This window comes from Tachypleus tridentatus, chromosome 7 (assembly GCF_004210375.1).
Source record: "Tachypleus tridentatus isolate NWPU-2018 chromosome 7, ASM421037v1, whole genome shotgun sequence".
In the NCBI taxonomy this organism is placed as follows: domain Eukaryota; kingdom Metazoa; phylum Arthropoda; class Merostomata; order Xiphosura; family Limulidae; genus Tachypleus; species Tachypleus tridentatus.
This window is the reverse complement of record NC_134831.1, coordinates 63,080,998-63,108,886: the sequence shown is the minus strand read 5'-3', so window position 1 is coordinate 63,108,886 and position 27,889 is coordinate 63,080,998. Positions and strand designations below refer to the sequence as shown.

The 27,889-nt window shown below is 35.4% G+C and overlaps 1 protein-coding gene across 9 annotated transcripts in view; it reads right to left on the bottom strand.

The window, feature by feature from the left end:
- The window catches only part of LOC143255820 (PDZ and LIM domain protein 1-like), a 91,978-nt gene that overhangs the window by 57,685 nt on the left and 6,404 nt on the right, over window positions 1–27,889 (bottom strand). For 8 of the 9 annotated variants that reach the window (XM_076512103.1, XM_076512106.1, XM_076512107.1 and 5 more), the window contains exon 2: window positions 17,793–17,944. In XM_076512103.1, coding sequence (XP_076368218.1) covers window positions 17,793–17,944 — 152 coding nt within the window. Of the gene's footprint in view, window positions 1–17,792; window positions 17,945–26,017; window positions 26,060–27,889 lie in introns of those variants that run through there. The other variant, XM_076512104.1, reaches the window with a different exon arrangement.

Sequence of the window (27,889 nt, the reverse complement as noted above, 5' to 3'; positions counted from 1 at the left end):
GGATTCCTGGAAGATTTTAAAACGTAAAACCTGTTGGTTTTTACTTTCTTCACCAGTTGTCACCATTGGCAAGATTATGGTGTACTTGTTCATCTTACAGTCTGTTGTGTTTGCCTTTTTTGTATCTGTAGTTGACAGTAAGATCACTTTACTTCTGCTGCGCGTCTATTTTGGTGGTTCGTCTAACAAATTCTCCTTACCATACGTCTCTTCGTTCTCTCTTGATTTTCCCTAGTTACAAATATTAGTAAATGTTTTCAACGAAAGCTTCCAAGCTCACGGTATTTCAGAAATAACGTGATTTTTGTTTTTTAAATTTAAGTTACAATAGGTGTCACTCACGATTCTAACGAATTAGAACTTAACATTTGACCTAATGTTTTAGTGTTCTATAAAATAAATATAAATATACAGTTATAGAAATATATAAATTAGGACTCATTATTTGTTTTTAAAAAGGATTTACGGAAAAAGAAAAAATCTTAAACATCAGTAAATTATATCGAAGTTTGCAAATTACACATTGCTTAGGGATATTTTTAAACGATAAAAAATAACTCAATACATACGCAAACTGTGTTTCATATGAATAAGTCTTTCAAATTAAATTAGGTAAAACCATGCAGTTAATTGTTAATGAATGAAATACGTAGCCACAGAGTAAAATTATCGGTTTTGTATAGCTTGCAGAACAATAAAGATATTTATGCATAAAGCAAAGTATCGTGCCAAATTTCCTTTAATATTTTGTGTTATATTTTCTTATGGCTTATAGCGTTTTGTGTTAATTTTCCGTTCATACATTTAGCTGCTTGAGTTTATTTAATAAGCAACAGAAGCACCTTATGTGAGGGGGGCAAGAACTGATGGAAATTAGAAAAAATCACAATAGAAATTAACGGGAAAATAACTATTTAAGTGGCCTTATATTTTTTTGATTTATCTATTTATCCTTCTTACCTAAAACGGACACCACTCTGCTGCTTTCAGGTCTGTATAATAATGTTTAGATCTGTTTAGAAACATAAGAAAAATAGTGCCATTCTAGCCTTTGAACCAGCTAATGCAATACACAATATTTTGCCAAACGTTTAGTCACACATATATAGTAAGGGCGTTCTCACTCCAAATTATAACTGGGTTGAAATCACTACTATGCATCTATATATCGTAGAAGGTGTTTCTGCCTAATGAATAAAATATTCAACAATTAACATGTAGTTTCACTTACTAAGGGAAAAAATTTCTTTGAAAGCAGTTATTTGGTTTAATTCGTAAAGTAATGGTGTACAGCTACAAAACATACAGAAATTGGTTTTGTTACAATAAATATCATACTATAATGGAACTATTGCTTATATGATACTGGGAAAACGTTTTTATTATGGGATGTATAATCCTGAAATTTACGAAATTTTATTCTGTGTACATGGAGATTTGCAATAGGGGTCACAATTTTCCCGTTTTGCCTCCAATTTCCGTCACGAAGGACTCTATGTTTCTCCATTCTCAAGGTGCAGATATGGCGTAATGAACACGTCACACGCGGATCTAATGCACTGGCATCATTTATTTAAATATAACAGTACTGTCCCTATAAATACTTTACAAGGTGTGGATATAAGAATACTTATGGGGAGTTTTCACCACTACTTTGCCCCTATTAATGGATCTCCACCGAATTTATCATGAAGGTTTGATGTGTCCATGAGGAGATACATGCAAATTTACGGTTTCACATTTTATGTTTTGCTGTTTTTATGGGCGTTTTGGTTTTATAAAAATATATTTATAAAGGAAAAAACTTTTCATGTATTTAGATAACTTTTCATTAATCATGAATTTGGGGTACGAGTATCCCAGCTGTTGTTTTATAATAGAACTTTATGCCGTCGAGCTGAATCACCACTTAGCACTAAGTAAGCTTAGTTTTATTAAGATAACAAAGAGTAAATATCCAAACGTCTAAGCCAATGGTCAATAGAGGGCACTACGTTTTCGATATGTAAATACTAAATTCTTGTTAAGCGCAAAGCTTCACAATGGTTCCTTTGTGATGTAACCTCCACGGGTATTAAAACTCGGTTTTTAGCACTATAAGTCATCACACATCCTACTGAACTACGGGGGGGGGACTACTTAATTAGACAGAAACCAACTGATACCGCCAAGTTATTTGAACACAATCGAAGACAAGTTAACCGCGTGGATTGAAGGTAATTTCTTCTTATAACAACAGATGTAGCTGAATACTCGTTTCACACTTGTAAGTTAAAGTTTCCCGCATGTCTTTCAAATACCTGCTTGGATAAACATTTATCTGAAATATTAACAATGGTTAAAAGTAATGGATAATACATAACTTTTAACGGTAGCCAGAGGCAGGAAGCATCTCTATTATCCATTAGTTACACTTAGTAGAATTCCATCACTTTGGTATTTATAGTACCGAAAAGTTAAACTCAAAGAATAAAGAATATTATTGCTTTAGAAACATCATAGAATATCATTGATCCTAATGAAATTAGTGGTTTGGGCATAAATTATACCATGTAAATTCGATATCAGCTTCAGATGAAACAATATAACTATTAAAATATACGGATATACGGATATAATAATTGGCTTTAATTTTTTTAAACAAAACCATGACACAATCCCAAAGAAATATAGCATAAAAGTTTAATAATTACTACTATAAAATTAAAATTAATTTTGAAGTAATGCAAAATAAAACAAATTATGAAGATAATTTTGAAGAATGTGTATAGTGCCATCTAACAGTAAAGATTACTGTGATTCAATACTGGAAACAAGAGGAATAACAAGTGACTAATCACAGTCAGAAGTAGCAAGATAATAGAAAAGAAGGCAATTACAGCTGTAAAGATAACAAACTAGGCATAAAACTAGGCATACTAATAAAAATATATTTACAAAGACTTGCAATTCTAAGGTTCGCTGGTGTAAAGCTTAAGTGTTACTTAGAACTTTAATGATGTCTGGTGCTTAATTGAAGATAGGAAGAACAAGGTCAAATGTATACTTTGTTGTTGTTGTTATTTTGTTAAATTTCACGCAGTTTGTTATAAGGTAAATTACTCGAGGACTATTCCGCATTAGCCGTCCCTAATTTCGAAGTGATAAACAAGATTGGAGGCTGCCCTAATTGAATAATGGATAGACCGTAACATTTTAATGCCCCTACAGCTGTAAAAGTGAGTATGTTTAGGGATGAAATTCGAACTCGCGACACGCACATTGTGAGACGATGGTCCTAATCACCAGGCCTTGCGAAGGTCCTTACTGTACTGAGGTTTAATAAATACCTCAACATATAATTAGCAACATATCAATATCAGGAGTTCCCAAACATTCTGAACATAAGCCCCAGAGGACATTCCGCATCCTTACTGAGCAACCATTCCATTTTATTCACTGAACCTACAAATACTTAGTAACTTTACTTTCATTGCAATATATATATTTAATGAACAAATTAAACATCAGGTATTAAAATAACAGTATTGTGTATCTTCTAAAGCCATTCTTAAATCTTTACTTCGGAGCCCAGTTTAGGAAGTCTGGTCCCAATTATCCGTCTGCAAATACGGTACCAAGGACACAATATTAGACTACTATATATGCAAAAACGGCTCGTTTAGGTTGAGAAAATATTTTACGTAGAAGAGCGAACAACGTTTCGACCTTCTCGACATCACTGATTAATATTAGACGACTATTCGCTCTCGCTCAGTTACTGAATTCTCGAGGCGTTACGGTCAGTTCCACTATTCGTTGGTGAACGAGTAGTCAAAGAGGTGTTGATGGTGGGTGGTGATGACGATCTCTCTTTGTGCTTAACTCCAAAAACAAATCAATTTACAGATAAAATTAACTAAACTTTCCTATTTAATGTAATATTTTGACATTTGTTCATCAATTAACATGCATTTTCGACAAAGTGCCAGGTAGTCGCTACAACCCAAGGTATTGAGTTACCAAACTTGTTATGTACCAAAGTTATGAGGCCTGGCATGACCAGGTGGGTTAAGGCGTTCGACTCGTAATCTGAGTGTCGCGGGTTCGAATCCCGGTCGCACCAAACATGCTCGCCCTTTCAGCCGTGGGGGCGTTATAATGTGACGGTCAATCCCACTATTCGTTAGTAAAAGAGTAGCCCAAGAGTTGGCGGTGGGTGGTGATGACTATCTGCCTTCCCTCTAGTCTTACACTGCAAAATTAGGGACGGCTAGCACAGATAGACCTCGAGTAGCTTTGTGCGAACTTAAAAACAAACAAACAAACAATTAGAAATAGATGATTTTGAAGAGAACAAAATTAAAGTTCGATCTCGCATTTACATATTTTGTGGAAAATAGTAACTTATATAATAGTTTTATAACTGAAAAGAAAAATATTTCCAAGCTTCTTAAATTTGATTAGAGATCCTAAATTTTGTCAGATTCTATGTCTATTGGGATATAAAACTGGAGTCGTTATCTAAGGGAACTGGATATGTAGCTTTTTGTTTTTCTACAAATTTTACGTGTTTTAGTTTTATAGTTGCCGTAATATGTATATAACCAGTCGTGTGCCCTTCAAATTTGTGTTTAAAGGATGCCGCCCCTGTAGGAGAGAGCCTTAAGGGGTTTAGATCAAAATATGCCGCGCAATTTGGGATGTCATAAGCGTGTATAGAGACAGGTTAGTTTATATTGGATTCACTAGGGTTGGGCTACTAGTAACAGTTTTACAAAAATATAGCTCTTCTGAGAATAACTATACTGATTTAACCAGCTTTACGTATTTATGTATTCACATTTCCTTCGTTATCGAATAACCCTCTTTTTAAAACATTTCCATAACGTAATAAAAACAATAAACACTTTTCCCCGGTTATAATAACAATAATTTTTAAGAGTTGTGTATTTGCCGTATAGGTACAAAAAGTGAGATTTTAACAGGTTGCAATTTCATCAAAGTATTTCATGTATAGTAACTTACGGATTCAATTTAAATTCACGAATAAGCTACAAGTCGTACTTTGTTATAACCAATCTTCATCAAGTATGTTCATTGCAAGAATTATGTTTGTTTGTTTTTGAATTTCCTGCAAAGCTACACAAGGGCTATCTGCGCTTGCCGTCCCTAATTTAGCAGTGTAAGACTAGATGGAATCAGCTAGTTATCACCACCCATCGACAACTCTTGGGCTACTCTTTTACCAACGAATAGTTGGATTGACCGTAACTTTATAACGCCCCCACGGCTGAAAGGGCGAGCATGTTTGGTGCCACGGAGATTCAAACCCGCGACCCTCAGATTATTATTCGAGCGCCTGAACCATCTGGCCATGCCGGGGCCCAGATTTATGAATCAACACATTACAAGGAGAGAATTAAGTAAAGAATAAACCACGAATGAAACGAGAAAGTACGTGAAAAATAAATAAGAATGTTTTACACTTCATATTTAACCGACACGTCAGGACTCGGCATGGCCAGGTGGTTAAGGCACTCGCCTCGTAATCCGAGGGGCGGGAATTCGAACATATTCGCCCTTTCAGCCCTGGTGGTGTTATAATGATCGGTGAATCCCACCATTCGTTGGTTAAAGACTAGCCCAAGAGTTGGCGGTGGGTAGTGGTGGCTAGCTGCCCTCTCTCTGGTCTTACACTGCTAAATTTGGGAAGGCTAGCGTAGATAGCCCTCGTGTAGCTTTGCGCGAAATTCTAAACAAATCAAACCAAACCGACACGTCGGTCAGAACAGTTATTCTACATTTTCAATAATTTATCACTCAGATTTTAAAAACCTGACTAGCTTTTCTCAAAAGGTTTTACGTTATAAATAAAAGTAACACACCGCTTAACTTTCCCACTTGCGTAAATAATGCCAGTAATATTCTGTGGACCATGATCGATGGATGAGTGATATTCATCGCTTTTGCACTTCGCATATTGTCGACGGTACTCCGCGAGCCATGGGACTTCTTTACATAACTTAGTATGCATATGGTTACGCGTATACGCCCATTTTTGTTTGTTTCTTTTGCTTTTTAGATATTTTTTATATGCGTACAGCCCCCATCGCTATATCCGTGTTAAAGTTTATTTTTATATTTGGTGAGACCGAAATTATATTTACAGGTCACGACATCCACGTAACCAGCTGTTCAACAGGTTGCCGTGAGGTTAAGACATCGCTATTTGTAAACGATTCAAACTAGTCTTCCCTTTGACGAAATTTAGTGTGCAATACCACATACATTCAAGGCATACGTGAAAAGAGCAAAAGTGAACCTGAGTTCCAAGTCTGAAGGTCACGTAGCTTACAGTTGAATGACCAATCGTATCTCATGGACCATGTTTGTACAATTTACGAGGTAGCTACTCAGAAAAGTTTCAAACTTTATTATGCTGAAAAATGGGTAGTTAGTTCTGTCAACTTGTTTATATTAAAGCTTTACTTGCACAGGTTTGTGTGAGTTTCGAACTTCTCGGTGAGCAAGCATATTACGCATGCCACACTGTTTTATAAAATGCGCGTGGCTGTGTAATTTGAAGATTCTAAGTGACGAGGTTTATATATTTCATATTTTGGGAATAACGTCCTAGTCATAAATTTTACATTTAATCATTTTCAAATGATCAAAACAGAAAAAGAAATTAACCCCTGTATCTGGATGGTTCATAACCCCTGTATCCGGATGGTTCATCTAAACGCAGTTTTTAATTTTAAACTTTAAGTTCCATGCTGGACACTTCTCTTATATTTTCATATGCACTACAAACTAGTTTAAATAAGCACTACAAACTAGTTTAAACAAGCACTATAAACTAGTTTAAATAAGCACTATAAACTAGTTTAAACAAGCACTACAAATTAGTTTAAATAAGCATTACAAACTAGTTTAAACAAGCACTACAAACTAGTTTAAATAAGCACTACAAAGTAGTTCAAACAAGCACTACAAACTAGTTTAAATAAGCACTACACTTACACGTGCAAATAGTTATCTCATTTAAACCTCATACTGTAGGTATAAAAAATGTTATGTCTACGTTATTCTCAGTACGAAACATTTACTACAAAGAAAATTAGCAACACACTAGCAAAGCATACTTATCTCATGAACAGATGTTCAACAATAACAGTATGCCGTAATCAGCGCATAACTCCTGTCACGTATGTGTATTATTCTACTAGGCCTTGTTAATCTACACACTGACAAGACTTTAGTATTTTAAGTTCTTTTTGCATTGTTATCAAAACGCAAATTCAGTATTCGAGTAAGTCAGCCTCAGAATATGGTTTTGACGTATAGCAGTATCTAGAATAACAATGAAATGTCCTCAGTAAACAAATATCAGTGCGGATATTGAACACGTTATATTAAAACGACTTTGAACCCTCACCACATCATTTTAGTCTATATCGCCACGGCTGGCGCACTCTATTTGACAATCACATATCTTGACGATGGTGCAGCGCAGCTTCAGTTGCAAAAGGCTCCACTGTAAGGTTGTCATTGCCTACACACAGTCTTCTTTCCTGCGTGCCTTCTATAACACATCTAACGTACAAATATGAAGGTTTCCATGCTCGTTTTAGCAGTCTGATTGAACAGAAATCTATAAGTGTTATGTACGGTGCTCTTACCACTATGTCTTCATATGGAATGTCATGAATACTCATTTCATTTTCTATCTCCTTGAGATACGCATATGTCGTAGAAATAACTTATGTTCACTTTAGTCAGAATTGTTTGTAAGTTTATAAAATTGTTGTATATAAATCATTGCTTGTAATTGCTATTAATAATAACCGTTATTATAAATTGTATTGTTTGTACATTAAAATATATTTGTGTTAAGAAAGGAAATTGTGTGTATTAATCTTACTAGCAAATATCATACATTTAATACATATTAACATTTAATTAATTCCAAAGTAAAAATAAAATTTCGGGTTATTTGAAATAGTAATATGTAACTTATGTAACATGATAAATCGGAGACTAGTCCGAAATAAATTATGATATGTAACAACATGAACATCTTGCTTCAAAAAGAGCTATTAAATGTTCATCCACAAAACGATCAGTTCTTTGTAGCATCGCACTGTCTGGATAACGCCAAACAATGAAAATATATAGTTCTAGAACATACCTTTATATTGTCTGTAGCTGTTACGTTACTTTCGGATATGCATATTTAAAATCGTTATAATACAACACTTGACCTTCTGTATAAAGGCTTCCATTGGTTATATTCTATAAACAAATCATTCATGTTTAGTACATGCTTTCTTTTACTCGTGTTTAAAATACGGACAAGAGAAATGTATTCACATGTTTTTAATAAATCCTTTGGTATCCCATACAGTTCAATACGTAATTCATTTGCTCTTGCTATGAGCATAATACAACTTCCTTCATACAGCATTTATTAAAAATTCTTATCTACGTATCTCATTGTAACATTTTACAACCACGCATGTTTGTACACGATTATACGTGAGGTGCATATACAGCCTTTAGTTCACATAAAAAGAAGGATAGTTGCTTTAGATTCTAAATGCCTTCTTTTTTTTTTTTCCTTTGCCGTATCGGTTAAAATATGTAACGAAAGCACAAAGCAAAAGATTGGTCTTTTCTTCTTTTATTGACCAGTACAACGACCACGAAAATAAACTAACACTAACCGATTACCAGTGGCGCCAGTGCACTAGATCCGCGTGTGACCTATTCTTTTTTGATGTCATATCTGCAACATGAGAATGGAAAAAATAAAGTTCTCCGTGACGGAAAACGGAGGCAAAACGGGAAAATCGTGATCCCTATTGGAAATCTACATGCACACAGGATATAAATTTCGCGAAATTGAGGGTTGCACACCGCGTAATAAAAAGTTTTTCCAGTATCATGTAAGCAAGTGTTCCATTTCAGTATAATGATTGGCATTAAGTAGCACATCCTGGAACGACAATGCGAGTGTTTTTATGTGATAATTCACACCTGAGTAGAGTTAGTGAAGCACCAAAAATGGCTAATATTAAGGGATCACTATAAGAGACAGAAAATGTACTTACCTCTACTCATTCAACAGGATAAAATCCTAACCCCTCTTCAAATTGGCATAATAAATAAAAAAACCGATTTAGAGTGAAATAAAAAAATCTTATCATTTAATCTACATGTTAAGGATATACGAAATGCAAATGTATATAAATGGTGATTTTGTGTGTGTATTCCCAAGATTTAAGAATAAAGTGTTATTAATCCCAAATGGGATTATACCAAAAACTTTAATTTTTACCTTAGTATGGTTTGGTAGTTAGGGTGATCGACTCGTAATCTTCGAATGGCAGGTTCGAGTCCTGTAACCTAAAATGCTCGGCCTTTCAACCGTGGGGTCGTTATAATATTACGTTCAATCTCACTTTCCGTTCGTAAAAGAGCACTTCAAAAGCTTCCTGTCTTCTAGTCTATCACTGATAAGTTAAGGACGGTTAGCGTTGATGGTACTTTAATAAATTTGTGTAAAATTCAACAAAGTAGGGAAACAGTCTATAACTTTTATTATCGTCTTCCTACTGATAAGCCCCTAGTGGTGGGCCCGTCATGGCCAGGTGGCTAAGGCACTCGACTTGTAATCCGAGGGTCGCGGGTTCGAATCTCCGTCACACCAAACATATTTGTCCTATCAGCCATGGAGGCGTTATAACGTTAAGGTCCATCCACTATTCGTTGGTAAAAGAATAGCCCAAGAGTTGGTGGTGGGTGATGATGACTAGCTACCTTCCCTCTAGCCTTACTCTGCAAAATTAGGGACGGCTAGCGCAGATAGCCCTCGAGTAGCTTTGTGCAAAATTCGAAACAAACCAAACCAGAAACTAGTGGCTCAACTGTAAGTCTGAAGACTCGACGCTAAAAAAGCAAAAAAAAAAGACAAATGCTGTTTACACGAAAAAAAACATTTGTTATTTTGTGTTATTCGTGAACAAAACTGGAAAATTAACTTACATTTCTGGTGAATGTGCATTTTATTACATATAAACTGACATCTCAGTGAGTAGAGAACTTTCCAGCTGCGTCGTTTGAAAGCTCTGGTTAAGAATTGCTCATTTTGAATATCTGCATGCCTTTCTTCGTTGTCGGGTAGGCCCAGTGTTATATATTTATTTGTCTTTTTTTTGTGTGTACCTTGTAAGTAGTTTGCGAGGACTTTTGTTTCCTTTATTGTTTTTGTTGTTGGTTTCGTTCTTGTATGTACCATAATTTTATGTTTTTGTTTTAATATAAAACGCGACTCACAAATGAGATAGGAAATTCCTCAGTCCTCTTGCCCAACTTCTCTGCCGGATCCGCCAATACGTTAGTGTATTGTTGAATTTTAGACGTTTCTGAACAACTTTTGCTAACCTATTGAAGTGAGTTATCTGATATTCTTTGTTTAGGAGTACAATTTATTTATGGACAAACTGTACACAACAAAATGCGGAGATAGAATTTATCCCTTTCTTAACTCGTACTTTGTGTTTCTTAATATTGTTTTTACATCTTTAGAGGTTTGCTTTAGCTTCAGTTTTGTAAATTTCGAGTTTGAATGGCTGCCATTTTGCTTCTTTCTCTGAATATATTATGTTATTTAACTAGCCCTAAAACAATATTTTTTCGTAGTTTAATGTATTTGTGTTCAGAACTCTATGTTACTAACCTCATAGTGAATAGTGTAGGCAGGCCACTTAATTGTTTTAAATAGACTGCACTATATTTATATTTTATGATATTTATGTTTGCTTTCTTATATCAAAGCCACATCCGGTTATCTGCTGAGTCTACCGAGAGGAATCGAACCCTAATTTTAACGTTGTAAATCCGTAGACTTACCGCTATACCAGTGTCTTCCTTTACAGATAGTATACTAGTAATTCGCCCTTTATGCAGTAGTAAACGTTTGCTTCTATTACACATTGGTTTAGTTAATTAGTTATCACCATTAGATTCCATCTAGGAACAAAGGGACGCAATCGCTTGCGGATTCTTCAACGAGTATTTAAGTGAGTAGGTTGTTAGCCCATTGCACCGAGCCGTCCCTAATTTAGCAGTGTAAGACTAAAGGGAAGGCAGCTAGTCATCATCACCCACCGCCAACTCTTGGGCTACTCTTGTTATCAACGAATAGTGGGATTGACCGTGAACTTATAACGCCCCCACGGCTGGGAGGGCGAGCATGTTTAGCGCAACGCGGGCGCGAACCCGCGACCCTCGGAATACGTAAGTCTCACGCCTTACGCGCTAGGCCATGCCAGGCCTCTATTACACATTACAGCAGCTAAACTACTTTACGTGTCGTGCTAATCCCACGTCACTGGAGATAAACATTAGGACTGTTGACAAACGATTTTACTATGACTGTGATAGAAAGAACAACTAATAATAATAAAAAAATTCAAATAATAATTTCAGATTTTAGCTGACGTAACTCACATTAAAAGCATGATACCCATAAACATATAACAATTTGTATGACGACTAAGACATTCCTCGAAAGCCAGCACATTTTATATCGCTAAAACCAATAGGTGGGGTAAATAAGCTCTCACAAAGACGATGATGTCATTTGCAGACATAGTTTGAGTGTGTTCAAGCTATCTAATATAATCATGACGTCATCGCAACGGATTTACGCTCATTTATTAATGTAAATCTACATTTAGCGATATTAAATGTAATACATTCTCTTTTCTCATCGGCTAAATCACAAGATTAAAAATCTGAAAGAAACACTGACGAACAAAATTAATTTCGAACATACGTTTTATCAATAAATAAAATAATATGGATAGAATCCATAGGTTCCAATGGTTACATCGTCTTTAGTCACTTAACAAGTTCTATTAGCGCTTTCATTGGAATTCAGTTTAAATAAAATTGTGCCTGTCAGTATTTTTCAATAATAATATATCAATATTAACTTCTGATTAAAGCAAGCTTCTCACAGAGACTAAAATTACAAATTAATGCAGTAGTTAATATAGCTAATTTAATATATTGTTCTTAAAAACGATCACAAGAATACGTTGATTTATCGGTAGGGTAGGTCCACTGCTAACTAAATTTTTAGGCCTAATCCAAAAATGGCAATACATAAAGGTGGCGGTTTTAACAAAGTTTTCCTTGTCACCCGTGTACTTAAAACTTATCGTTGCTGCATTAAGCACAGGAAATACTTCGTTAATGTAATATGCCTCATTGTTTAGTGTTTGAAATTGTTAAATATGTTTGCATGCTTGGATAACGTAACTACATGTGACAGACGCCACGTGGCACTCACGGTGGTTAATTTAGAGACCACGTGGCGGGGTTCAGACTTTATTATTTGTGAAGTCCAAGTTGAAAAGTTGTAGCTTTGTCACTGATATGCATTATAAGATAGTAGTATGCAACGCGGTTCTTTTAATGGATGGTTTTTCACTGGTCCATGGCCCGGCATAGCCTAGCGCGTTAAGGCGTGCGCTTCGTAATCTGAGGATCGCGGGTTCACGCCCGAGTCGCGCCAAACATGCTCGCCCTCCCAGCCGTAGGGGCGTTATAATGTGACGGTCAATACCACTTTTCGTTGGTAAAAGAGTAGCCCAAGAGTTGGCGGTGGGTGGTGATGACTAGCTGCCTTCCCTCTAGTCTTACACTGCTAAATTAGGGACGGCTAGCACAGATAGCCCTCGAGTAGCTTTGTGCGAAATTCCAAAACAAAGCACAAAGCATCACTGGTCCATAATTAGCGTTATAAGAGTGGTGGTCAGTTCAAATTGGGACGGTTAATACAGATGGTTGATGTGTAACTCTTAGCAAATGTCAAAAAAAAAAAAATTTTATAAGGTTTTTGTGCAGTTTCGCGTTACTTATATGCAAACAATATATTCACGAAGTTGTTATATAATCATATTCTGAAAGCCATAAAATATGTAAAAAGTTGAAGTTTCAGTTACAAATATACTATAATATGATATATTTCACCAAAAACGTGTACCACAGTGATAAAAATAAATATCAACAAGGTATATTTGTTTGTTTCGGACATTTGAAAACCTAACAAGAGCTATCTGCGCTACCTGTTCTGAAAGGTAAGAGAGCTAGTTAATAGAACCAATCGACAACTATAAGACTATTCTAATAGAAGAATGGGATTTACTATCACTCCAATAACGCATCCACTACCCAAAGTGCGAAGAGCAATATTGCAAAATAGGCACGAAGGTGAACCTTCGGACTCACAGTGAGACATGTTGACAACAAAGCCACGCTCTCTTCAACCACAGTGTGCAAGAGGTTTCGAGACCGAGTACAACCCAATAGTTATCTTTCTGGTATATAATTATGAGTGCATGGTGGTCAAACTACATTATTCAATCTAAAATAAACGTCCCAATAGTTCAGAGTGTATGGTTACTATACTAGCTGCTTTTTTGTCTAGTCTATCATTTCAAAATTAGGGACAGCTAGCGTAGATAACCTTCGTGAAGCTATGAGCGAAATCCAACAAACAAACAACACATCCCTTCTGATAAATATAACTTTATCCCAGTAAATTAATTTTAAGCCACTGATATTAACTGAAACATAAAAACTGTGTGAAAGCGAAATTAATAAAGTACTGTTTTAAATAACTAAACACTATGCATATAAATAATCTTAAAAAAAAGTACCATAAATTTTTAAATATAAGATTTATAATAGCACCTGGTGATGAAAGTGAAAATTAATGAGTCTTGAACTCCTTGAAAACTAGTACTGAAGCATTTTCTGTGCAGTTATCAAAAGCAAACTGTAAGCTCTTTAACCCATATTTTTTATAAAAATATATTTTTATCAAGCAGCCACGTAATCTTCAACTTACTCATTTTCTATCACTTGAATTTAAAAAGGAACAAGTTTTTTGGACTTTAGAAGTATTTAATACTTGTTTGTAAAACGTAGGGGCTGGCTGTCATGTTTAACTAGGAGAAAGTTCACATCCGTCAAAAGGTACTTTGTTCATTAGACGAATGAGCTGAGCCTTTCATATTTTGTTTGTTTTACTCCCATGGTGTCAGTCTTGTTAGAAAACGTCAGTGCCAATTAACGCGAAATAATGTTGACTCAGCTTTATTGTAACAACCACAGCTTAGAATAACTCAAGTACACAACTGGATATATTTATTCAATACACGTTAAATTTATTCAAAATGGAAACTGTTAAGAGTCTACTTTATATCTTTTGGTCTGTCTGCCTCTTTGGTTATTTCTTTTAACCTCAAAAGAAATCTGATCAAAGATAATACTCACTGTGTTCTGAATGATCACCTGATTTATTTGTTGGTTTGTTTTGAATTTCGCACAAAGCTACACGAGAGCTATCTGCACTAGCCATCCATAATTTAGTGTAAGACTATAGATAAGGCAGCTAGTCATCACCACCCACTGCCAACTCGTGGGATACTCTTTTACCAATGAAAAGTTGGATTGTCCTTCACGTAATAACGCCCCCACGGCTGAAAGGACAAGTATGTTTGGTGTGACGGGGATTCAAACTCGCGACCTTCAAATTAAGAGTCAAGCGCCATAACCACCTGACCATGCCGGGCCAAACGATCACCTGGAATTCGACCAAGCTTCCTGAATACTGTGTGACTTTTGGGATTAGATTACTAGAATTTGTTATACGTAGGTCACATAGATTAATAATAAACAACACCTAAAACAGCTATTCATAAAAACAATGGGTTTTTCTTATGTGGAAAAATATTTAAAATAGGCCAACTGATTGATGTGCAGAATTTAGGCCAACTTTTTTATTTATTACGTTTTGAATGCCGTGGGCAGTGACTTGTAGGAGACAAAGATGGATTTGAAATATTATTTCTATGCGTGCCTAATTTAGAATCCTTATCGGACATGTTAAAAAGACTCTGTGGAAAAACGTCTGAAGTTTACGTGGTTTTTATCACAAGTGTCAGGCCTATTGGCTTTTGTCTGTGTTTCTACGATAAAATTTTTTGTATTTGTTGTTTGTTCATTTATACGCACAAAGCTACATGATTGATTATCTGTATTGTGCTAATCGAAGTATCGAAACCCAATTTTTAGTGCTATAAACCCTCAGACATACCGTTAAACCATTGGTTTCTTCATTAATATTTATTTGATAAAAAAGACAAAAGCTAGAAACATCTAAGTCAAAGCTATGTATAATACAAATAATAATATATATTTCCAAACGAAATGTGTCTAGACATCTTATTTCAAGTCGTCCATTTCAGCCTAAAGAGCGCATGAAACGAAGCTGGGATGAATTGAAGAAATTTACGACAAAATTTGTGAAATACCAGTTTTCACATTCAGTGTCCTCTATTAGCAAAACTTTGCAATTCACATTATTTGATTTATGTAGTGTTTATTGATGTGTAGAAGACATTTTACTACTAGAAATAAACGACCTTGTAACACCACATTGTTGTTTATTTCTTAATTAGATACTCAACGTTTCACTTTACAGTTTTTTTAGAAACGTTCCAATAAAACACAGATCATAACTAACAGCATAAAACTTCAAATGGTTTAAATAATGCAAACCTTCTGATAAAACTAGACTAACCATTAACTTGCATAAGAAACGTGCTACTGACATGTGTATGGAAGTTGAGCTCATTCAGAATGGATTAAATGTGCGTTAACCTTTAGTTAACAATTTTACAAATTTTACTATATAATGTAATATAGTTTATCTGTTCTACTACAGGCTAACATTGAAAAAAAAAGGTCATTATTAAACTTAATCTTTAACGCAAGGTTAAGAGACTTAAAAAATATGAAAAAAACTGTATTCTACTGACCTCCCCCTTCTCTGTTTTATTTGTGTTTTAATGTGATGGTATACCTTGCTTCAGATAAGGCTAAGTAAGAAGTTATAAACTATTGATCAGTCCTTTGTATGTTTTGTTTACGTTTTAATGTTATGGTGTAACTTGCTTCATGTGAGGCCACGTAAGTAAAAAGCTGTGATCTACTGACCAATTCCTTCTTTGTCTTATTTATGTTTTAAAGTAACGGTATAATTTGCTTCAAACGAACCTTTGTTATAAAGAAGCCTTGGGTAGTACATGTTCTGTTTTGTGTATGTGCCATTTGTGATGGTATAATTTGACCTAGATGAATAAAAACAACAACAAACGAGACTAGTACATTTGTTTTTTCGCTTACATTCTAATGTGATGACTTACGTTGGTTTAGATTAAGTTACATAATACGTAGGCCATAGTTTATTGGTTAAAGCCTCCTTTTAGCCTGGCCCGATATGGCCAGGTGGTTAAGGCACTCGACTTATAATCTGAGAGTGGAGGGTTCGAATCTCCGTCACACAAAACACGCTTGCCCTTTCAGCCGTGGGAGCGTTATAATGTGAAGGTCAATCCCACTTTTCGTTGGTAAAAGAGTAGCCCAAGAGTTGGCGATGGGTGGTGATGACTAGCTGCTTTCCCTCTCGTCTTACATTGACTGCTAAGTTAGAAATGGCTAGCGCAGACAGCTCTTGTAACTTTGCGCGAAATTAAAACAAAAACAACAACAAAAAACCAAACCTTTTAGCCCAAAAAACAGAAAGGGTTTGTTCTATTATAGTGTTTGTTTTCGTTTATGATCTTCGCTCGAATGTTAGAATAAAATACTTCTAACCAAACTCATTTGTGAAATATTCGCCTCAAGGAACTGGAAATGACTACATTCCCAGAAACTATCGGATACATGTTACACTTCTGAATGTCTCTCAAAGCGATTCTAACACAAATTTTTTTTTGAAATACTGCACTTGCGCTGCTATATGTTTGTTTCATCTTTATTCAGGAAATGTGCTTTCCTAGGATTGGTGTATATGTTTCAGTGGTTATAACTGTAGATAACTTAAATGAGCAAATTCATATATGTAATTTTTAAGAACATATATTCCTACCACCTATTTTGTTTTTTCCTTTTAAAAACTGGAAATTTCTGGTATTTTATATAACGTGGCGTTTCTTTGTCAGTAACATGGCTCCTCACACACTATGAACTTGAGAAATACAATCCACGTGGCCGGTCCCAGCACTTAGGGCTCTTGATTGATAACTTTCATAGTCGCTGAGTAATGCCACGTGCTGGAAGTCAGGGAGGATAATATGTAATATAAATGTACACAAAAGAAACAGAGAGTCACATGTGTATAAGAATAGTGAACAGGATTACTGGTAGACAAAACTGTGGTTACTAGTTTCCAATACACATAACATTTAAATTCGTGTAACACACTGTTGTTTACCCAAAAGCGATAAACTTCCCAATTTATTTAAAACCAGTTGCTTATACCATTTGATCTCGTATCCTACAAAATTAGTTCTAGCCTTTGCTGACAGATACATATCGTATGAAAGACGCAGTGTCTTGTTCCGAAATCGCCCCTCCCCTAAAAAAAAAAAACAGGCCAAATCCTGCAGTACTTTTGGTACATATAGGCATATCACGTGTAAAAACACTTGAAATCCTATTTTTCTTCCATTTAGAACAAATACTCTTACGCCACCTTCATGAGTTATGACGCTTGGTTCTACATATTTAAACTGTTTAGTATATCAACTCAAACACGACAAAAATGTTTGAGTCGAACACACCTAAGAGAATCTCTTGTGTTCATGCCTGATAAACAATCTTTACTTCTGATAAGAGTTAATATAAGGACGTCTCCTGTCTCACTTTCTTTCAGGAGCAGTTCTTACCTTTGAACTAAAAGTTCTAGCGAGTTTCCGGCTCGGATTATGGTATCTTGCGCTTCTTTATGGCGCATGTTCTCCGTGGCTTGGCCCTGGATCTTGAGGACGCCATCACCAGTCTGCAATCCGGCATTCTCCGCCAAACTTCCCGGATTAACCTAGTTCAGGAGCCGGGTAGAAATCCGTAAAGAAAGCCATGGAAAAGAGAGAGACAAGAGAAAAAAAAAAATGTGTTAAAAATAGTTGACTGCACCACAGCAGAGCGTCGTGTAAAACAACCCGAAAATAAAAGACAAACAATAGAGACTCGCGAAACCAAATATCGAAAGAGGGATTATCGTGCCAAATATGGTGCATCATGGCTTACTCTGTTGGCTACAACAAACAGAAACTTTTAAACTAAGCTTGTTCATGAACTATTCTCTGGAACTTAGCCCTTAAGAGAAATCGCTCACAACTGTTCACAGCATGAAAGTACGAACACTATATTTAAGCCACAAGCATACAGAAATAAAGTATACATTATAAAACCATACTCCGTACAGTTTATACGAATTTACTTCAAAGTTTATCAAATGTGGCTTTTTCTCTGTTGCAAACTTAATAAATTAATTTACAACTGCGGCACGTGGATTCAAACCACCACAAACAAACAAAAAATTGATGATAACATTATAAAATATTTTATTTATTTATTTTGCTCTTTAAATTTCCAACAGGTGGCAGTATGAAATATATTCATATTTATTCATATAGACGTAGATATGTTTAAAAACAACTATGTTCCGCTAATCGAAATAAATAATGGTGCGTTTCTCATCATGGTCGATACAGTAAGGTTTGTTACAAATTTTTGACAGTTTTGTCTGTAAGTTGTTATCTATTTTACTAATATTGTCTTCTTAAGTACTTCATACTTTAGAGTGCTTTTCAAGTTTATCAGGTTTGATCAACTAAATGGTTGCTGGCAACAGAAGTAAAAAAAAAAGTTAGTATCTTTCTATTTATTATGTTATTGTTAGTTTGTTATGTTTGTAATGTTTTTGATAAAAGAAATGAAGACGACATGTAGTACTCAATGTCATCTCCCTTCATTGAATCATTAATTTTTAGGAAAAATATTGTACTAGAATTTCTGATTTGTTTCTGTACAAAAAACTTGCAGTGTGTACTGGAAGCTTGCCACATTTTCGTGAAGGTATATAAATCATATCGTATTGGACGGTATATTGATACAACCGTATCAAGGTTTCACGATATGATACTCGTCTTGTATCGCTGTATCGCCACACCTTGACAAAGAAACGTTGTTTCATGAAGTTATATCATTACCAGTCTTGTAAAACATGACAGTTCGAACAGCTGTGAAGCTTCCACTGAAGTCATATCACCTAATAATGCTAGATAAATCTAACGAAACATGGTGCTTTCAAACGTTTTAAAACATAGTTATTTCTATGTAGATATATAAAACATTTATTAAATTCGCTGGTTTCCTCTAATTTATTAAAGACACCAACACTGTAGACCTTCATCAAAATAATTTTCAATTTTTGTGGCGTGAACGCCTTTTTCAGACTGAAGAAACATGATTATAATTAATTATACGTCATATGATACGGAAATAGGGTAATTGTAATATAGGCCTGGCATGGCCAAGCGCGTAAGGCGTGCGACTCGTAATTCGCGGGTTCGAGCCCGAGTCGCGCCAAACATGCTCGTCCTCCCAGCCGTAGGGGTGTTATAATGTGACGGTCAATCCCACTATTCGTTGGTAAAAGAGTAGCCCAAGAGTTGGCGGTGGGTGGTGATTAGTAGGTGCCTTCCCTCTAGTCTTACACTGCAAAATTAGGGACGGCTAGCACAGATAGCCCTTGAGTATCTTTGTGCGAATTTCAAAAACAAACGTAATTGTAATACCATTGCTATGCACTTTTTTAATTATTAAAAATCCCTAAGGACCAAGATAAAAAATATAGTGTTAAAATATATAATAAGCCTAAACCTATTGTATAATGACTATTGTATTTTTAATTGTATTGCTCGTTGTTCAAAGTATTGTTGAAGCAACAGTAATAGGCCCGGCATGGCCAAGCGTGTTAAGACGTGCGACTCGTAATCCGAGGGTCACGGGTTCGAATCCCCGTCACACCAAACATGATCACCCTTTCAGTTATGAAGGGCTTATAATGTGACGGTCAATCCCACTATTTGTTGGTAAAAGAGTAGCCCAAGAGTTGGCGGTGGGTGGTTATGACAAGCTGCCTTCCCTCTAGTCTTACACTGCTAAATTAGGGACGGCTAGCACAGATAGCTCTCAAGTAGCTTTGTGCGACATTCAAACATCAGTAATTATCAGTGTATTTTTGTTGTATTTCAGTTGTCCTTAGTCTCTAAATGCTAATAAACGACTGGAAACAGAAATGCTGAATCTTCTCGCTGAAAGTGTGATCAGAAACTTGTGAGGCACATAGAAAAGCAAAGTAGAAAAGAAAACACTACTCTTATTTTTAATACAGATGTATATGTATCACTCGTGTTATGAACATGTATTGACAGCCACATGTAAAGTGTTAATAACTTCGTGAAGGTCTGAAATGAACGAGTTGGCGCAACACTACATGAAATGAAAAACAAAATTTCTTTAAACAAAATGAAAAACGTGTCCAGTTCACTAACAACTTTGCGTCTGCTAATCTAGACCTTTGTTCGACAACTTTCAAGTTTGATGTATAGTTTGTGTCAGATGAATATTATTTAAGATTATTTTCCTACACTACATATATCTACTTTACAGATAATAACACAAGCACAACTGGTTGTCCTGAACTACATATATATGTTTTAAATTATTGTCACTACCTCCATATAGTCGATATTTCAGAGCTCACAAAATCATTTCTCCTGTGAAGTTCAATGCCTAAAGCGCTTTAATCTTGCTCGAAATTCCACATGCAAACCCCCTATTGCTTATAAAGAACTATACTTTAGAGTAATTCTTACGATTTCATCCAAAGTGCCATATATGAAACACAGTCATTAAAATGATATATATGTTACAGTATATTTACAAACGCAACATCTATCAGGGGACATAATGCATGTGTACAAAGCCGATAGGGCCCGGCATGCCAAGCGTGCCTATCTTAGGTAGGCTTGTTTTATATTTTATTTAAAATACTTTATCTACGTGTTTGAAATTTGTCCGAGGACAAACAAATAACAATAAAGAAGCTATCTTTAAATGACACATCTGTTTAATATGTTGGGACTATACTACAGTTCGGTCAATGCGACTTGTAATCTGAGGGTCGCGGGTTCGCATCCCCGTCCCGCCAAATATGCTCGTCCTTTCAGCCGTGGGGGCGTTACAAATGTGACGGTCAATCCCACTATTCAGTGATGTCGAGAAACCCACTTGTTGAGAATATAAGCGGCTCGTTTGGGTTGAGAAAATATTTTACATAGAAGAGCGAACAACGTTTCGACCTTCTTCGGTCATCGTCAGGTTCACTCTTCTATGTAAAATATTTTCTCAACCCAAACGAGCCGTTTTTGCATATAAATTTTAAAAATCCCACTATTCGTTGGTAAAAGAGTAGCCCAAGAGTTGGCGGTGGGTGGTGATGACTAGCTGCCTTCCGTCTAGTCTTAGACTGCTAAATTAGGGACGGCTAGCACAGATAGCCCTCGAGTAGCTTTGTGCGAAAGTTAAAAACAAACAAACAAACAAAGCCGATAATGTAAAGGCTTGTGAAATGATGAAAACAAAATGCAAAATGGATCACAAAAGTCCTGTTAATTTTCTATGTCTTTTTATTACATATATCATTGAAACATAGCAACTAGTGTGGCGTCGCTCATGAGATTTTGGCAGTTGTAAACCGTTTGCCTTTATAAATGAAAATATTTGCTACTAGCCGCTAGAAGGTGAAACACAGTATATAGTATTTACTGAACACTGGGGCGAAGCTGCGAGCGAAGTGTTGAAAATTGTTTGTATGCCCTCAGGTAACGTTATTTCACACTTCCCGCCTATTTTCCTTATTTATTTTCTTCCCCGTTAGTCAGAGTAGATAAGTTTTGTTAAGTTAGGTTTTGCCAACAAGTCGAAAACAGAACGGCCACGAACCTGTTAAGCCAAAAACTTAAGTTGCAACCACACGAAAAGAAAGATATTCGTAACGGTAATAAATCAAAGAAATCCAACTAAAACGTGGTTGAAAAAATTATAGATGTAAGAAACTGATGTGTCTTCAGCATAATAAACACATCTTCCTTTGTGACATGCTAACATGATGAATTTAAAAAGGGTTGGTACATTAGCGTCATTCTTTAAAAGTTGGTAATAAAGCTATATATATATATTAGTAAGACAATATAGTCCACAGTTGATGTAGTTTAGCAGGAACCATAGAATTTAGAATAATATACTGTAGCTTGGAAAATGTCTGGATATTTACTTCACCTACGCTTACAGATGATTCTAAATTGTGCAACGATTTAAATGTTAGTTTCTGGGGTTTATTCAAGATTTTTATGTTAAATTATTCATCTAACAAAGATTTATTTGTTGTGGTTGTCTTTAATGGCACTTGTTTATTTGCTTTTTATTATATGCCATCTATAAAAGCTATCTGACTCCAAATCGCATGTCCATGGTTATTTATACTCAATGATCTACAGTGTAATATTGTTTATATTATCAATGTGACCACAACAGTTAGTATATTTCTAGAAATTTCTGTAAAACTAGTATTTGTTCTTCGAAAATACCATTGTGTCAATATCTAAGTTTTATTACGAATAATATTAGTTACGTTTCTATTTTAGTAAATGTTTCCTTTCAAAAAGGCGTGTACGATAAGACACAGAAAGTTTAACTCTTTACTGTTTGTTTATAGTTGACTTAAGTTTTCTTCTAATTGTTATAAGTATACGTTGTCACCGTAGTGTAAGGTCTAATAAACCTTAGGTAGGCTAGTTTTATATTTTATTTAAAATACTTTATCTACGTGTTTGAAGTTTGTCCGAGGACTAACAAATAACAATAAAGAAGCCATCTTTAAATGACACATCTGTTTAATATGTTGGGACTATACTACAATTCGGTCAATGTTTTTGAATACTGTTGTAAATACTAACAAATGTTGATACATAAATTATTTCCATTTATAATACACGCCAAGTAATTTCACTGCGCATGCTCGGCCTCACAAACCACACTTCATCTCTGATGTAGTTTGTCAGAAACAGTTTTACTGTTTTACGAGTAGTTAATCTGTTGTTTCAGCTTTATACTCTAAAAACCTTTTTTTATGTTTATCTCAATACTTGCCAGGTGTATTTTAGTAGTTAGCGTGCCCAGACTGTGAATCGTGGTTTGCAATTTGTTCTTGCTGAAATGCACTTCGCTCTTGAAGACATAAGCGAACGATAATAGGGTGGGGCTGGGGGGTTTAAAGGTCAGTTGTGGCGAGTCAGTTAGACGAGAGTATCCCAAGAATTAGTGATGGGTGTTGATGGCTAACTGTCTTCCTTCTAGCCTACCAATTAAAACTATGGAAGATTATGCTCTTATAGCCCTTGTGCAGCGTTGAGCAAAATCCTGAAATATACACACAAGCAACAAACAGTCATCTCATTTCAGCATGCTACATCTTGGGTACAAACCAGATATATAACAATACGTAAAACATATTTGTCACAAGCTATTAAAATGACAAGTATGTTTAGTTGTTTAGTTTTTTTGCATCAAGTAATTTGAATCATTTCGAAAAGGAATAAGAAGACCTGGTACATCGTTCCGGTGGTTTAGATACGTCAAATAGTAACCTAATAGATCGTTCCGGTGGTTTAAATACGTTCAATACAACGCTATACACTCACTCTAATATAAAAGTTTACACGTTTCTGTAGCAAGTTATTCAAAAAAGTTCCAAAGTCGTTTTTTTAGAATCTGCCGAAAGATTAATTTTTTAATGAAAGAATCTCCCATAATTTAAAATGCCACCGTCCTTCTATCGAATATTTTGTTTCTAGTGCAGACTTTAAAGTCTTCACAAACACTCTTCTATGACAAAACATAGGAGGATATTACAAATAATAGACTATTCACCCAAGTATTCTGCCTACGTGCGGAAACACACTTACAGTTTTCAGCTACTTTTCTGTCTTTAATTAGATAATTAAATCAGCTGGGATTAATGAAACAGACTATATGCGATGAAATGTAGAATAAACCAAAGCATCCTCCACTTGGGAAAATCCGTGGTCTCATACTATGAAAGAAGCATTATTGAATTAGGTCCTGCAGAGTGTATGCACCTGACCTTGTCTGACATCTCGGTTCATGGTTAGTAAACGTAGCAGAAACACAACACATGTCACCAACTCAGTGCTGTTTCTTGACATTCGTTCTCTTCCAAATATGAATATCAAACATCAGATGTGATATCTCAGTGGTATAAAATATAATGGAAAGATTATATATCTTCGTCATTTGATTCAAAAACGAACTTTATTTTATTTCATGAGGGGGGTCTGTACGTTACGAGCTGCATTTAATAAAAATTGAAAAACAAAATCACATAAAGCTAAGGAAATGTCAGATTTTGATTATTTATCAGGCTCAAGAGGATTAACAGACCACCCACTTGATAAAAATTATAATTATTGAGAAAATTATTAACACCAGCTAATATTTATACACTATATTTACATATTACATTTTCACAAATTGTACTTAATTGTTTTATAAAACATAGGTAAATGAAATGCCCGAAAGCTGCCAGAAAAGTTATTCTCTCGTTTTGGAAATGTAAAAGTTGCGTTGTTTTTCATCGAACAGTCATAAACGGGTCACGTCTCTTTGTATTTGTCGACGGAAGTCAAAATATGCTTATTTTGTTTGTTTTTTGAAATTGGCGCAGAGCTACTCGAAAGCTATCTGCGCTAGCCGTCCCTAATTTAGCAGTGCAAGACGAGAGAGAAGGCAACTAGTCATCACCACCGACCGCTAACTCTTGGGCTACTCTTTTACCAACGAATAGAGGGATTGATCGTAACATTATGACGCCCCCACGGCTGAAAAGGCGAATATGTTTGGTGCGACGGGGATGCGAACCCGCGACCCTCAGATTACGAGTTACACGCCTTAAAGTACTTGCCCATGCCGGGCCTCAAAACATGCATTACGTTTTTCACGATAGTTAAAGACATCTTGAAGTTGCGGATCCAAGATTTACGATGTTACAAATTTTAACTCCTTCAGAAATGCGACACAAACTCATTTATAAGCATTATTTTCGTCTGGGATTCCATTGTTCTTGACCGATATGTTTTCTCATTTTCAACGTCGTGTATATTATAAACAAATTTAATACAAGTAGACAGCAATCAGAATCATCAAACAAAATAGAAAAAAAGAAGTCACAACATAACAGTAAGGATATTTCAAGAGGAAAATGACGTAGTTAATAATACATTGTACGAAAAATAACAAACCAAAAACGTTCGCATGTTGTGAGAGAACGAACTTTGCCTGGCTGCTGAAAATTTAAAAACAGCTTTCTATTCTTGCACATCTTACCTTAAACCAATCTGAAAAACAACAAATGTGATACTTCGTTTATTTATCTAGTTGAAATATGTCAGTTATTAAGACAATATTAAGTAAACAAACTGACAGAGATGGTCAGCTTCTCTTTCGGCAAACTTGTTTAAAGAACTATACATATATATATATACTAGCAGAAGACCCACAAAACGTTTGCTGTTAAATTAGTATTTTTATTGCAACAGTATTTCTTTAAATACAAGATTTATGGAATAATACAGACAAAATGTAATGGTAAATATCGAAATGTATAACTCCGCTTGTATCTCGGTCGTTCTAAATAAAATCTTAGCTGTCATTAGGCCTAAGTTCGATAAAGAGATAAATTAACACTGTGCTGTATAGTTAGGACCAAACTATACTGTAATTAATACTATCAATAAATAAACTTATATTGTTATTCTAAGACCTAAAGCGAGATCTTTCGAAAACTTGAAGTTTTTAATGCTTTTGTATTAAATGATTAGTAAAGAGTAATTATGCTCATCTTGTTTTATGACTTGTCCATTGAGCTTTCTAGCTTTTTAGCGCAGGTAGGCGCAGGCAAGCGCTTGCACTGTTTTTTTGGGTAAACGTCTTATAGCGCATGCGCAGACTTATAAGGCATACTTACAACATAATTCCCGGTCGCACCAAACATGCACTCCCTTTCAGCCGTGGGGGCGTTACAATGTGACGGTCAATCCAACTATTCGTTAGTAAAAGAGTAGCCCAAGAGTTGGCGGTGTGTGGTGATGACTAGCTGCCTTCCCTCTAGTCTTACACTGCTAAATTAGGGACGGCTAACGCAGATTGCGTGAAATTCAAAACAAACAAATAAGACAACAGAATTATAGTATGAAAATATTTCGGTGTTTGTCTTATTCTAGAAATATTGCATTTAAAGAAGTACTTTTGTAATAAAGACATTAATCTGAGCGGATCTCTCTCTGATAGTCTAATATAATGATACTCAGGTTTTACTAACAGGTAATGCGGACGCACCTAACTTTCTAAATCCTCATGCACACAAATGTTATATTTGTAACAGATACACGAACAAGCGTATTGTATATATGTATACAGACACTAGCGGGAAAATTCGTGCTTCCTGTAAAAATATTTTTGGTTGTAACATTTTGTATTTGAATACACAAAAATATTATAAAATATAAATACAGTGCAGTCTAATTAAAACAATTAAGTGACCTGCTTACACTACTCACTATGAGGCTAGTAACATGGAATTCCGAACGAATCTTATGGTCGTGAGGGGCATCTCAATGACTTCGAGGTTAAACCTATGTGATACAAAAAAATTTCTTGTATAAAAAGTACTTTGACCTGAATATCCTATTAAAAAAGTTACTAATCGAACGACTTATCTAGTAAGAGACTCCAGATTTAATGAAGTTTCAAAACCTGGGCATTTTAACTTAGAAAAAAGTCCGCGTAAAATTCTATATATTAATTTACCTACGTTATGAGTCTTAAAGAACAAGTGATGGTACTGGTTCCTTACGTGCTGATAAAAAAAATGAAAAAATTCATATGCAAAACCTTAACATACGAACAGTGATGCCCGTGTTTGGGGCTCTGAGGGATGATTGGTTCATTTCTCAAATATCTTTCCCTCTGCTATACATAATGTCATCTATACCAGTGTTTCCCAAACGGTGGGAGTTACGGGAAGTTTCCAGAGGGGCATGAGCTGACCTTGATGATTCAACACATCGTCTTTGTTACAAATTATGACGAATTACGCCAAGAATCATCAATATTTTTTTCAATTCAAAAGAGATAACGGGTGTCGCGACGACCACACCCTTTATGCGGGGGTTGTCTGACAAATCCTATTGAGAAACACAAATCTTCACCCACCCTTCCCTTACGCATATAATGACATCATCCTTATTTTCCGATTCACAATTTCATTTTTGCGTAGTTTAATAAAGTTTAAAAAAGATTCCCGCTCACGCGCACACGTTTCCCTTTCAATTATATAGGAAAGCTGGAAATGGTTTAAGATAACAAAGACATGTTCTCATCAAATCAGCACATTTCTGCACGGGCTAACATGTGGTTATAGTCCACGTTATTATATAGAAGCTTAGTTGCTAGGTAACTCAGATGACTCAGAAAATCAAGCCATATGTAAATGGTATACACATCTCTTGTTAATTAGACAGTATAAATACCGTGATAAAAAATTATTCTACATGTACAAAACTAGCTACTTCCAGTGAGGTAACAGGCGAGGGATATATATATTAGATGACTTAACGACACTCCCAAGCCAAAACAAAGAAATCTTAACACTTTTATGTATACGCAAAGTTCAACACACGCGCACACATATATATATTTAAACATATGTTAATTTTCCACCCATAGTTTAGCAACACTCATATACGCAGATGGTATTTGTTTAATTTTTTTTACCATTCTCTGGGATCGAACTCAAGACCTCTAGTCCACCATCTCTATAAACTGAACTAAAACGTTG